Here is a 13,563-nt window from a genome sequence, read left to right as displayed (position 1 = left end):
ACGGTGGGCAGCAGCGGGCGCCAGTCTGGCCTCACAGAGTGCCTGTGGGAGAGGAAAATATTTGCTGTATTTCTTGTTTGCTGATTTTTATTACTGGCTTTTACTCACAGCAACAGTAAATTAAATCCAGAGGCGCAGTAAAGCCCCCGCATCTTGACAGCTTAAACACAGTCCTCAGGCGGCACGCAAGGAAAATCACACGTCGGAGGAGGTCAGGGGAGCATGAGTAAATAAGATGGAATTAATTTTGGAACAACACGCAGCAAGAATGACGTCTGCCAGGGAAGGAGCATCGCAGGGTCCCACCACAGCCCCGGCCGTTCCTCCCCGCGGAGCAAAGCCCGGAGGGGCTGCACAAACCAACCGGCCCCTCACAAACCTGAGAAGCCGCAGCAGGAGCCGTCGCCTGAGGCAGAGCTGCACAGCCCAAGATCAAAGCTCTTCCCCCAGCCGGACGAGGCTTCCTGGAGATTTTGGGCCGGTGCTTCAGCTGCCATGTGGGCAGCGGCGCTTCATTCTTCTTCCCAAGCCCCACCAGAGCTGTCTCTAAGAGCTGAACAGCTCATGAGGCCGCATTAACAAAGCAACTAAGTAAGTTTGTTACTCGCACGGAGCCATTTGCAGTAGGCCAGCCCCAAGGTGCTGCCCCGTGGGGACAGGAGTGACACCGGGAGAGGTGTCCCCTTGCCAGGCGCTGATGGCAGCTGCGCTGTCGGCCCTCCCCCTGCAGGGACTGGGGCTGGAGTTGGAGTCCTGCATCCAAATTTCCCCAAAACACCCTCCCTCCTCCACGGCTTCCCCTCTCCAGCAGGCGCCTGGTTCTCAGCTCACCGACTCGGGGCACATCTGTCCCCTCGGCGCAGCAGCCACAGCCCTCGGGCAGCCCAGGCTGCGCCCATGGGCATTCCTCACCATGCTCCTCCACGCTGGCTGCTTGGAGGGGCTCAGCCTCAGCCCACAGCAAATCCATCCCTGGGATGTGTTTCTGAAGGCTCCTTCAAGGCTTTACCCCCAGCAGTCAGCAACCATCAGACATGTCAAGTCAGCGGCCTTGAGGGGAGCCTTTGCCACCGCAGGTACCGCTCAGGGCCACGGTTCCTCAGGACCTCGCTCCCATCCTGCTACTTCATGTTGGGAGTTGGCTGGCATCAGGCTGGCTGTGGGAACAAGCTCCGTGTCCTCTTCACCTGAGATGAAACCTTCAGATCTCAGCAGCTGTTTTCTCTCCCCCAGCAGGGCCAAATTCATCCAGCTTCTGGTCAGACTTTACCTTTTAGGGGATTTAACACACCCAGGAAGAAATCGCAGGGAGAGCAGGCGGCTTCCAGCCGAAGCCAGCACCCACGGGGCCAGTGCAGCCCAGTGGGACAGTGGCCTGGGCCAGGACAGCCGAGACAGGCAGACTCGTGCTTTTCCAAACAGCCCTTCTCCTGCTGCATTTCTCACACAACAGCAACGGGACCGTCACTGTGGGGCCTGGGGTATGGAGGGGTGATCCAGCAGCAACTCCTTAGCAGAGGGTTGGGTGTCCGGGTGGGCAGGGCCTGTTGAAAACCTCCAAATGGAGGATCATTAGGATGCACCTGGGTGTAAGTGCAGGATGGGGCTGAACCACTGCTGGGACTCTGCAACTGGGCAGACCACAGCCAGCAGCAAAGCAAGCTAGAAAACTAGAAAACATAAAAAAATATGGCTTTTAAAGTTGTACCATAATTGTTTTACATTCCTCTGCACAGAAAAAAGATTGTTTTAAGGTCCAGGGCTCAGCTACAGCAAACACAGCTAGGGAGGAAAGTTGTGATCAATTATTTAGACGAGACTTTCAGTCTCACATCAAAGGTTTATCTTCTGTCTTTGTACGTCTGAACTAAGTGCCATTTCCGCGTGGAACAGGGCACAAAGCAAATACAGAGGCTCTAATTAGCACACCCAGGAGCCCAGCGTGTTTCGTTTCTCTGTGACTCCTTCAACCTATGCAGCCACGAGCCCAGCGGCTCACACCCAGGCTCCGGGAGTGAGTCTGGCTGCCGGGAAGTTTCGAGTTGGAATACACAACTTGGAAATTAATTACCTGTTTGAAGAGAGGGGAAGAGCTCTCCTGGCACAGCACAGAGCAATACAGGAAGATCAGGCTGAAAGACCCATCACCCTGGAAAATAACCCGCGGTGCCTGTCCTGCCCAGAGAGCTCGTCAGCCGGGGCAAGGGAACAAGAAGAATCAGTCGCTGCTACAGGAAGCGCAACGCGGGTCTCTGACAAACTGCCTCCGTCCAGGTTTGAGGGCTCCCTGCAGAGATACCACCTCTGCTGAAAGCACTTTTGTTTTTAAGCATATCCTTCGAAGGCTGAAGACCACTGGCCCAGGATGAGCTCAGTAAGGGCAACCAAAGGACATCTCCAGGATTAGCCCTATTCCTTGTTTCCCACGGAGAGGTTCCTGCACTGTAACCACCTATAAACACAGATGTTGAAGGGACTCACATCTAGTTTACCTCCTTTTACCAGAAAACCACAAAGCTCTCCATTGTGCCACTGCTGCTGAATGAGACGTGCACGTACAATCCCCACGGTCCTCAGCGGTGCCACCAAACACATTTCTGGCCTCAAAGTTGTGTTGCTCAGCTCTGGTCATGCCTGGAGGCATCACCGCTGGCTGCTGACCTCACAGCAGAAGGGCCGGGGCAGCTCAGCAGAGGCAGCTGTGAGGAGCATCTTCAGGGCTCTGGTCAGATGACAAATCCCCTGGAGGCAACAGCCCCTAGAGCTAGTGCTGAGCAGAAGAGTTTACATAAAGCAAGAATTAGCTTCATTATCCAGCCATGCGGAGCTATTGGTAACGACAGCTGTGAGAGAAGAAGAGCAAGCGTCGAGGGACTTTGAACATGGTCCAACTCACGTCGTCTGCTGCAGCCCTCGGCGGGGGAAAAGCACTGGAGATTTCTTTCCAACGCTTGACAATAAACTGAGTGACTCCTGCTGGTGTTAAGAACGGAGAACCACACGTGTTTCTTTGCAAGTCTGATCTAATCAGAGGCACGTTGGGCTCTTAGTTGTTGACACCTTTCTCTTTGTGCGACCCAACACAAGGAACCACGCAGACATTTCAATCCAGCAGAATAACTTTATTTCACAGGGCAAATACAGCCAAGTAGTGACTGACTAGAGTTGCCCAGCAAGTGTCAGCTCCATGATCCGTCAGTAAATGTTCTGCTGGTGGCTTGAGGATACAGACCCTATAGCTAGCATTCACATTAACTGATTTCTTACATTTAGATTTCAAGTGAAATACATTCAGACTCGCTCCTGTCAGCTCACAAGTACATGGTTGAAAGTCACTGAGGAGTTAATTACACAGTTACCTGATTCATACGAAAAGAAAGCAACGCTGCTGCGACCCACAAAACCCTCCCTCTCTCTAGTGCTGCTGCTTGGAGCCTTTTCAGCACACGGCAGGATAATCTCCCGTCATTCATCGGGCCTCGGCAGTAAAAACAGCAACTAGAACATACAGCAGCAAAAATCAAGGCAGCATTTAACTGCACGTTCCCCTGCCAGTCTCAGAGTGATTAATAACCGGCCGCTCCTACTGGCACCTGTACGAAGGAGTATGGCACATGTCAGCCACCCTTCACCAGAGATCCAAAGGGACTCGGGCGTGATGCAGGTATTTGTGCTTAGTGCTGGCAGCTGAATGCCCCATACCCTGTCTGGAGAAGGATGAAAGCTTGCTTAATTTCAACTAGATGTTGCTTTGGTTTTTTTAAAAATACTTAATAAATAAATATGGCTGCTGTCAGTACTAATGGTTGTAGCTCTCAGTCAGCAAGATCAGGCTCTTCTGAGTGCTAGCCTGGCTCTCCTGTGCTGCTTGCCTGGGCGTCCACCCTGGGGAGATTCCTGCGCTTTCTTATCTGCATATCTTCATCCTGAATGATCAAAAAAAGAAAGCAAAAACCAAATTCATACTTCAGCATCCTCTCTGAGCTGAATAAAATCCGTTCTCTTCCTCTCCACCCCTTCTTTGTCCACCAACCATTACCCACTGGAGGTCAGCCCTGCAAACAAAACCTTCATGCCCTCAACTCCAGCTCCTCACTCAAAGCACTGAAGCCATCTTACATCCTCACGTGAGCAGCTACCCAGGCCAGACACTTCCCAAACTGTTCACGTGCTCCCACTGAGAAACTGGTCCTGTCCAACACAAGAGGCAGCTTCACCTTTTGAACCTGATGGCCACTCTAGCCAGAGCGAGCAGCCAGGATACGACCCTCCTGAGCTTTGCCTCTCAGGCTGCAGGCCACATCATGTAAAGTCTGGCCTCACAGTGAAAGTTTTCCTCAGGGTGGACCTGAGGTCACAGAATCCCAGAATCATCCCGGTTGGAAAAGACCTCGAAGCTCCTCCAGTCCAACCATGAACCTCACCCTGACCATTCCCAACTCCACCAGATCCCTCAGCGCTGGCTCAACCCGACTCTTCAACCCCTCCAGGGATGGGGACTCCCCCCCTGCCCTGGGCAGCCCATTCCAACGCCCAACAACCCCTTCTGCAAAGAAATCCTTCCTAAGAGCCAGTCTGACCCTGCCCTGGCGCAGCTTGAGGCCATTCCCTCTTGTCCTGGCGCTGGTTCCTTGGCTCAAGAGACTCATCCCCCCTCTCTGCACCCTCCTTTCAGGGAGTTGCAGAGGGCCAGGAGGTCTCCCCTCAGCCTCCTCTTCTCCAGACTAAACCCCCCCACAGAATCAAACAACTTTGGTTGGAAGGGACCTCTGGAGGGTATAATACAATTTTCTGCTCTAAGCAGGGCCAACTCTAATGCTAAATCTGGTTCTTCAGGGCATCTATTTGTTTTCAAGTATCTGCAAGGATGGAGTTTCCACCATGTCCCTGCACAGCCCATTGCAGTTCTCAGCCATTCTTACTGGGAAATATTTCCCCTTGTACCCAGTGAGGATTTCCTTCAGTGCAAGTGGTGTCTGTCACCTCTTGTCCTTTTGCTGTGCACCTCTGCTGTGGTCTTCTCCATAACCACCCAGCAGGCAGCTGCAGAGAACAGACAGATCCTCTCTTCGCCCCCTCTCCTCTGAGCTGGAGAGAGCAGCTCCCTCAGCCTCTCCTCGTGCCGTACAGTCTCCAGCCCTGACCCACCTCACAAACAGACCCACGGAGCTGTGCAGCCAAGTTTTAACCACGGTTTTTTAACCTGTTTTTTAGCCAGGTTTTGCCACACACAGCACCACTGTAGATGACTGACCTGAACACGGTGGGCACCCACCATTTAGCATCTGTAGGACATGAAAAGCAAACCTATTTCTGCACAGTCCTCCTCAGCAAGTCCCTTGCAGGTGCTTCTCTTCCTGACACCCACCTCACACCCACCACATACCATTCACACGGGACTCAGCAGCAATACAGGCACTGCCTGTTTCCAGGGCAGTTCGTACCGAGTCAGAGTCTTCTTCAACCTGGTTGCTTATGAAATTGATATAATCATCCTTCTGGTTGTCCAGAATTTCTTCCTCGTACTCAGTCTGGTAGTCTGACTCATCTAAAGAGAGGAGAGAAAAAACACTGGTTTTAAGTAGCATTCAGAGAGGCAGAGACAGCTGGAAGAGGAATGATAGTTGATTCCACTGAGCACTGGCGGAGGGCAGGGTGACTGCTGGCCAACTCTCCGCAGCTCAGTGAACTGGGACTACTCACACACGGATTAGGAGGTCTCCAGCCAGATCACAAAATAAACTGTGTCTGGTACGTGAATTGGTGTCCTGGAGCCCTCCAGAATCTAAAGTGCCTGGAGCAAGAGCAGTGAGCTACAAACTGTGTTACTCTGGCGGGTTGTAGCTGCCCAGGCCAGCGGGACAGGAGCGCTGGCAGTGGGGAGATGCTCCCCGGGGAACGCTCTTCACGGAACAGTTGCTGTCCCCCACCCATCAGTCCAGACGAGGCCTGTAAGATCCCTTCAGGACAGGCCTGTGAGCTGCTGATCCAAACCCCCTGGGCACACCGGTCACGGACTCACTGGAAACAGGGACTTCCAGGCACAGGGTGAGCTCTTCCTGCTGCGGAGATAATGACGTGCCTCACAGGCTCTGGTGCACAGGGGCAGTGATGTTTACACTCCCCTCCGCTCCACAGGGGACCATCACCTGCTCTGTCTGATAATCCAGCAGATTAACATCATTTAGGGAAGCTCAAGAGCTGTGCAGCCAGCAGCAGGACGCGCCACCAAGCCCCCAGTCCCCAGCACTGAAGCCTGCTCCTGAGGAACGAGACGCATCAGTGCAGAGTCTGTGCCTCTGCCAGCACCTGGAGATCACTTCAGGGTCTGTCACACAGGCAGCAGGAGAGTCACCTGCCGACAGCACTGACCCTCTCCCACATCAACTCAACACTCAACGAATGTGCCAGGGCAGCCGCTCGTCACTGGCCCCAGTACAGCACCCGCTGTGCCAGCAGCCACTGCAGAGCCCCATCCTTGAAACCAAGGCCCGCGGGCAGCGGCACAAAGGAGTGGCAGATGGCCACCTTCCTTTGGCACAGTTTCTGGCATGAAGTTTTTCAGAATGTAAGTTAAGGCATTAAAATGGCAGCAAAATCATTTTTGTGTGACACTAGTTTTTCTGCCACTTTCATGAGTTAATTCAAGTGTGCTTTGAGTTGCTGAAGCAATACCTGGTTTTCAGCCCACTAGTGAAGGAAGTGGCTCGTGTTTAAACCAGATTCTTGATTAAGTATTTCTTTTGGGAACAGTCAATAGCATCTGCTCCACGCTGAAGACAACAGCACAGTCTGTTCCACAGCATTTTTCTTCTAACACGATAACTACAACCAACTGCTAGAACATTGGGATTAAAGACATTTGGTCTTTTTATTTTTTAATATTTTTTTTCTACTGTGGATCAGAGAATTATCGTTAGTTTATATTGAAAACACTACTGATAGTCTTTGATAAAACGCACCAGAGAAACTGGAAACTCGTCTGAACGGCAACAGACAGCACAAACAATAGTTTGAGGTTTACAGCTCCACTAAAACCAACTACCACCAAAACCAAACTCTTTGATTTTTCCAAGCACTATTCAGTATTTAAGGTCTTTATACAGCTAACAAAAAACAAGAGAAGGGTGTCCCTCTCATATCTTTCACACAGCAATTCTGGGTGCTGGAGAACTAGAAGGGAAAGGAGAACAGAAGGTGGTCCTGCTGGCCCTAAACACCATCTTCCACTGCCCTGCTCGAGGCTGAGCACCCGGGGCTCCTTTACACTACAAAAACTGCCAGAAGCATCAGGCAGGACTGAGGCCTTGTTGCCCTGCTCGACACACCAACACCCAAACACTGCAGCTCGGAAACGAGCCAGTGAAGAGGAGATTACGCCACAGAAAGGGACCCAAGACTACCATTAGCAGGGGAAGCATATTCACAGCAGGAAGGGCATACTTCTCATGCCAAAGATCTGCTTTGTGATTCTGTAGTTTTTAGCCTTTCTTTTACATGTGCCTGATTTCTGCAGGCAGCACCACATTTGAAGAAAATCAGTGTTGTGTGGCTGGAGGGTTTCTGTTTCAGTAACACTGACAGACTCCGATGTAAATCAGGGAATCTGGTAGCTCATCACAACCTAAGGTGCATCACTACTTCTTGTTAAAAGTACTTTTTAAGCAGCAAAGATGCAGAGGGTGACCTAGTGCCTGATAATTGTGTCCCTTGAGAGGTTTTGGGATGTCTCCTGGTTCAGCTGTGTTGCAAAAGCAGGCATTTGACACCACAATTAACATTTTTCTTTCCCAAATCTTTTTATCCAAATGACTCCTGCTACAATTGCTGTGTGACTTGATCTCCTGCCATCGCATGCAGCAAGCGTGGTACCTCACCTCACACCAGGAGACCTGGCTGTGGGGACAGCCCGAAGCATTGCTGCCTGGAAAAATGAGACAGGAAACCTGCCGTGGGAAATCCCCAAAGAGCCTGCGCAACTTTGGTCCTCGGAAATCCCTTACAGGTGGGAGTGTGACCTCGGATGCAACTGAGCCACGCTTGGAGGATGGCATCTGTGCTCCCTGGCCACAGTCACGGCTGTGTAAAATGCAATTACAGCTGAACAAAGACAGAAAATCCCCACTGAGGAAGTGTTTGGATGCAGAGCAGAGACACAGCCACATATACTGCAGTGGCTCAGCTGTGGAAAGGAGCTTCTGTTCTCCTACAGATGCTTCCCGACCTGCTCACTGGCAGTACAGGTACCCCAGGACCAGCGCAGGGCTTCGTCCAGCTTCCCTCTACTCACCCCTTCCTGAGGGACAGTCTCCCTTTATTTTTTTTAAATGATTTCAGTCATTGCTCTCAGTTTGCTCAAGAGTGGAGAAGGAACTTCACTGCCCTTTCCCCCCAAAGAAGACACGGCTTCTGACCTGGAGGCTCCACCAGCCCCTGCCTGTCAGGGCCTTTCACCCTTTGTACTGACACTTCCCCCTTCTCCCAGTCATCAGAACACGATTGTTTTCATTTTCTTTCTTTCTTTAGAAAAAAATTATTGACATAATTTCTCCACCCAGCCTGAGACTTGTGGTATGCTGTCAGGACAGGCAGAGCCTTTCTAAATCCCTGCGGTCCGAGATCTCACTCCAGAAGGAATTTCCAGGGAGAAAAAAAGGTTTCGCCCTCTTTGACAGGGCCGTTTCACAGCCAGGCTACCAAGAAGCACCCTGGCTTCTTACTCACACGGGACAAAAGCAGTCAGACCATCTTCACCACCATCACAAGCAGACAAATGCAAAGGCTCACCAGCACGTACAGGGAACCATCTGACAGCCACGAGGCTGCTGCCAGGGAGGTGTCACCCTCCATCCGAGCTCACCTCGGTACAGACCACCTCCCCCATCGCTCCAGATACCTCCTTTAGCAAAAGCGGTGCCATCCCGGCGGCACCGAGCGATGTTGTGTTCAGAGGAATGTCTTTACAGCCACTGCCCACCGAAAAACGGGCAAGGTCCCTGCAGGCAGCAGATGGAGTCACCCGAAACATGAATATAAATGGTCCTTCCAGACACAGCACCCATGTGCACGACTCTGTCCTGCCATCCTCCCTGCTCCCCTGGACTCTCTACGACCAACACATTTCAGCATCTGCGAGGAGCACATGGCACCTGCCCATCCCGGCCCAGGTAGCCCAAAATCTGCCATATCTACTTTCTGAAAGACGTGTCCCTTTGTTACACTCATGTTCGTGGCCTCACCCAGCAGAAAGCAGGTCTCCCTAATGGGGCTGAATAATCAGAAACTATATAAAGAAGGAAGATCTGTCCCAGTAGACTGGTTAAGTCTTAACAGGTCTCAATGCCTATGCCTTAAATAACCATGTTACATGAACTCTTCACTCTTAGTCACAATGGCAGTTTCAACCACATTTGATTAATATTTTCTTCATAAGGCATATGATTGCAATTAGCATTTCAAATTACCACAGGGACATCTCTACAAACACTCACAGATGGGAGGACTGCTAACTTTAGATTTCCCTCTGCAAGAACAAGAATCGGGAGGAGGGGAGAGACTGTTTATAAAGAGCTCTAGCACTGATGAAACACTTGGAGATTTCAGGCCTGCAAAGCTCTGATCCTTTTTGTTAACTGAGCTTTGGTTATGGCAAGTGCAGGGAACTGCTCCACAGGGCACGGCTGAGGCACAAGGCACTCGAGCGGGCAGCAGGAGCTGCTACCTGTTCCTCATGAGTTCAATAGTGCTCCCCCTAACAGGAGGGTACAAAAAGCAATGGAGCCAGTGAGTCACTCCAGATCCTACTCACGACAGCAGGGAAAAAATCCTTCAGTCAAAACTTTAAATCAGCCTCCTCCCATCTCAAAAGGACACGGACCAAAGAGCAAAGCCATCGCAAGGACACAGGCCAGCACAAGGGGGATGGAAGCTCGTCTTCACAGGAGTTGCCACAGGTGTTATTTCACTCAGACGAGGCTAACTTGAGTGGGGATTACTCCCACCAAGAAACCACGTCAGACCACACTAACAGACTAACAGCTGATGTCTTGTGGCAAGACCATCTGATTCCCAGCCTCTCCAGGAGGAGGCAGCAGGAAGGGGATGCGGAGCGGCTGGCCTGGGGCAAGCTGGGGCAGACCTGGGGGCAAAAGCTCTGGAGGAAGCAGGGAGACAGCCCACCACTGCCAGCATTGCTCAACAGACACCAGAGCTGGCAACCAGACCTGAACCGTCACAGCTTAGAGCATGGGGTGTTAAAAGAAAGCAGTTAGAGGAGGCACGCAGGAGGAGTGAGCAGCCGTCCCTGCCTCGCTGCCCTTCCCAACGCTTCTGCGACGCCGGCCAGATCACCCCACTCACCATCTGCCACGGGTGCTTTCACAGGCTCGATCCTGGACACGATTTCTGCCAGGTCCGTAAAAGAGGTGGTGGGACAGGTCACGTTCTGAAACACAGTGGTAAGTTCTAGGTATGTTAACAAATACACACAAAAAATCCAAACAAGCCAAGACTGATTAAAAATTATGTTGAACAGACAGAGCTGCAGACACACATATTCTCCACAATTGCCCCCTCAAAAGCCATTACTCATCAGTGTGTGATTCTCAGAACAACTCTCCTGATCCGGGTCTGGTGGCAGAGATGGGATTCCCAAGTGGGACAACCTCTAATGGCTCCTCCTCCATCCACGCAACAAGAAGCCTTATTAAAAATTTAGCAAACTACAGAAAAGACCCCAAAGACAAGAACTGGCGGGTCTGGACTCCATGGCAGACGGTGCTCATTATACTTGTTTGTTCTCCATCACTGTTACTTTATAAGAGGGACCGGCTGGGCAAGGTGCAGCCCCCAGGGAGCTTTTGCCTTCCCTTGGGAGAAGGCAAAGGGGCCCAGTGCCCCCGTGGGACACTGCACGTGGTCCAGCCCGGAGCCTGCAGGGTGACACCACGGGACGCTGCGCGGACAGGCCGGCAGCAGCCCAGGCTCTGGGGTGACCAGGACCCACCCGGGGACCCCAGCAAGCCGTGGAGCTGCAGATGCTGCAGCGAGCAAGAGCCTGAGGTACGTGGTCCACCCGCAAGGAGAAATATTTCCCACTGTAATTCCTCTTTTCAATAAACCCTTTCTATTTTTTACTCTGTCTCACCCAAGCAGTGGGTTGAGTGTTCTCTATTTTGAGAAGTTGCCTGCTCCAGTTTCTCCTCTAATAAAATCCAACTTTGGCATTTAAGAACCATTTCAGTCTTCCCACATGCCATGCTGTGAGCAGCCCTACCTGCCCCCTTCGAGGCCAGGCACAAGGTCATCAGATGGAAACCTGAACACCCCACACCTTGTTTTAAAAAGTGATTTAAATTAGTACGATAGCACACACCCCCAGAGGAAAGAGATGGGGAAGAGCTGGCAGGGGACACGTTATCGGCATTGGGCTGCCAGGAATTGCTGCGACAGGCATCTTTCTAAAAGCCCAGACCTGTCCACGTGCTTCCAGACAGGACAGTTTCCTTACACAGGGTTTTTATGAACAATGCTTTGCTCTTCTGGCAAGAGCACTGATACTGTGAATCATACAACCCCTGTGGGGGTCACAGCAGAAGCCCATTACAGCAGCAGCAGATTGCTCTCAGTTGACCTTTAATCCGTAACTAACTTTTGATGTAATTTAGTGCAGCTAAAGCAAGGTGCAGATCCAGGACAAACAGCTGGTGGGGAGCGATGAACAGAGAAAATCCCAGAGGGAATTAAAAAATAACTGTATGAAATGAAACAGCAGTAGCTTAGGACACACGCTTTAAAAATATACAGAAGTCAGGAAGCTCAGCAGCTCAGTTTGACCATTAAGGAACCGTCAAGAAGGGTGAGTCAGTCCAGTCCCATTTTGAACATGACCTGAATGGTCCCAGCGAAGCGTTTGCAGAAGGCTCTTCCCAAGGACAGGAAAAAAAGCATCTACATCTTCGTTTTGTGCCATATGACTAAGCGAGGGTTTTGTGCAAGCTCTGGCCACCAAGCAGACCAGCAATGTCTGAGGCAAATCACCAGTACTCTAAAAATGTGGGCTCTTACCAAGCTGACAAAGAGGCTGCACAGAGCACGCGGGCAGACAAGTGCCAGGCTGTCCTTGGGAGCACGGAGCAGACAGGGACCGGCTTTGGGGGGGACACAAGCCCAGGGCACTGTATGAACTGCTGAAAAAAATCCTGCAGCGACCGTCACCACCCGCTCACGTGCTCCCGCAGGCGTGCTGCGAGGACAGAGGAGCACGAAGGCACCGTGTGTGACCTGCAGGAGCATCTGTTACCGTCGCTGACGTACAGCCGATGCGCGGGTAAGGCTGTTAGAGGACGCCTGGGGAGCAGCTGCACCCCAAAGTCTTAGCACCAAGACTGGAACACCACTTGTGGGAAACCAGGTGCCTTCCCACGCTCATCTGCTGCTTTGCAAACAGGAATTTAATGTTTAAGCACTTCCTGTTACTACTTTTGAGGACAAAACCACACTCCCATCAGTTAACACAAGGCAAAGAAGTGTCTCAGATTCATATGAAACCTACTCTAAAACCTTTCCACTGATATTTTTTTTTTCCCAAGGCAGGAAATATTCTCTTCAGCATAATCTTTATTAAATAAATTAGAGGAGAAAGACAGTTACTATTGTAGTCTGCTAGATTATATTTAGCTTCGACTATGAATAACACTTCAGTAGACAAAACTTCCCTGAGGAGATTCAATTAGCAGTATTGCATTATTCTGTGCTGGGGAAGAGTAAGGGTTGTTCAAGTGAAGTTTATGTAAGGTTCCTGTTGTTTGTGTCTTCAGTATTTGCATTTTTAAGACAAGATAAACAGTGATTGAATGATGAAAGCAAAGGAAAAGTATCTAAATGATTAAATATCTGGAGCTTTTAAGGAAAAATGTAATGCTTATGACATAGAAACAAGATGATAAGAAACCGTGCTCAGCTCTCTTGGATGTTGAAAACTCCAGAAATAGCTCAACTAAAGCATATAGAGCACCAAAACCTTCACTAATGAAAGGCAAGTTAAAAATATCAGCTGTTATCCTCAGAAGATAGCAGAGCTGAAGGACTTAAGTGACTCTAATGGACTAAGAAAAAGAAAAAAAAGCAAACACCCCAGTGGGAGCCTGCAATACTTGTTATTTTGTGGAAATAAATCTACTGAAACAAAAGTCAGATGAAAAAAATCTTGTTTTTTCCTGGACTCCAGAGTTTTCAGAGGAAGAGCAGAAGATCTCCTACGTCCCTGGGCCTGGAACTGAGCCTTAGCATCAGTTTGGGGAATGCACAAAGCTGATGGTTCCTGCTCCATAACCCAGGCAGTTTGTTGAGTCACTCTCCTGAACCCATTATTTTCACGCTCTTGGTGCCTCAGCAATCAGTATTTTCTGCCTTGTTGCCAAGTGCATACACAGAAATGCAATGACAGGCTACATCTACAATGAGTCCATGACATATTTGATCTCCAGGGCAATTGAAGGGCCATAAAAACCAGGGTAGATTGTGATAAGTGTTCAACATACGACTTGATGCACAGCAGTAATA

At 50.6% G+C, this 13,563-nt stretch overlaps 1 protein-coding gene across 3 annotated transcripts in view; it reads right to left on the bottom strand.

Moving 5' to 3' along the window:
* Positions 1-3,101: 3,101 nt before the first annotated feature.
* PNPLA7 (patatin like domain 7, lysophospholipase) overlaps positions 3,102-13,563 on the bottom strand; it is a 132,046-nt gene continuing 121,584 nt past the window's right edge. For all 3 annotated transcript variants that reach the window (XM_074846622.1, XM_074846624.1, XM_074846623.1), the window contains 3 exons: positions 10,360-10,444; positions 5,445-5,548; positions 3,102-3,926 (listed from right to left, as the gene is read on the bottom strand). In XM_074846622.1, the coding sequence (XP_074702723.1) occupies positions 3,846-3,926; positions 5,445-5,548; positions 10,360-10,444 (270 nt within the window). In that variant the 3' untranslated portion in view covers positions 3,102-3,845. The remainder of the gene's footprint in view (positions 3,927-5,444; positions 5,549-10,359; positions 10,445-13,563) is intronic.

This window comes from Strix aluco, chromosome 20, assembly GCF_031877795.1.
Source record: "Strix aluco isolate bStrAlu1 chromosome 20, bStrAlu1.hap1, whole genome shotgun sequence".
Lineage (NCBI taxonomy): Eukaryota > Metazoa > Chordata > Aves > Strigiformes > Strigidae > Strix > Strix aluco.
This window is presented reverse-complemented; position numbering and strand designations above follow the sequence as displayed.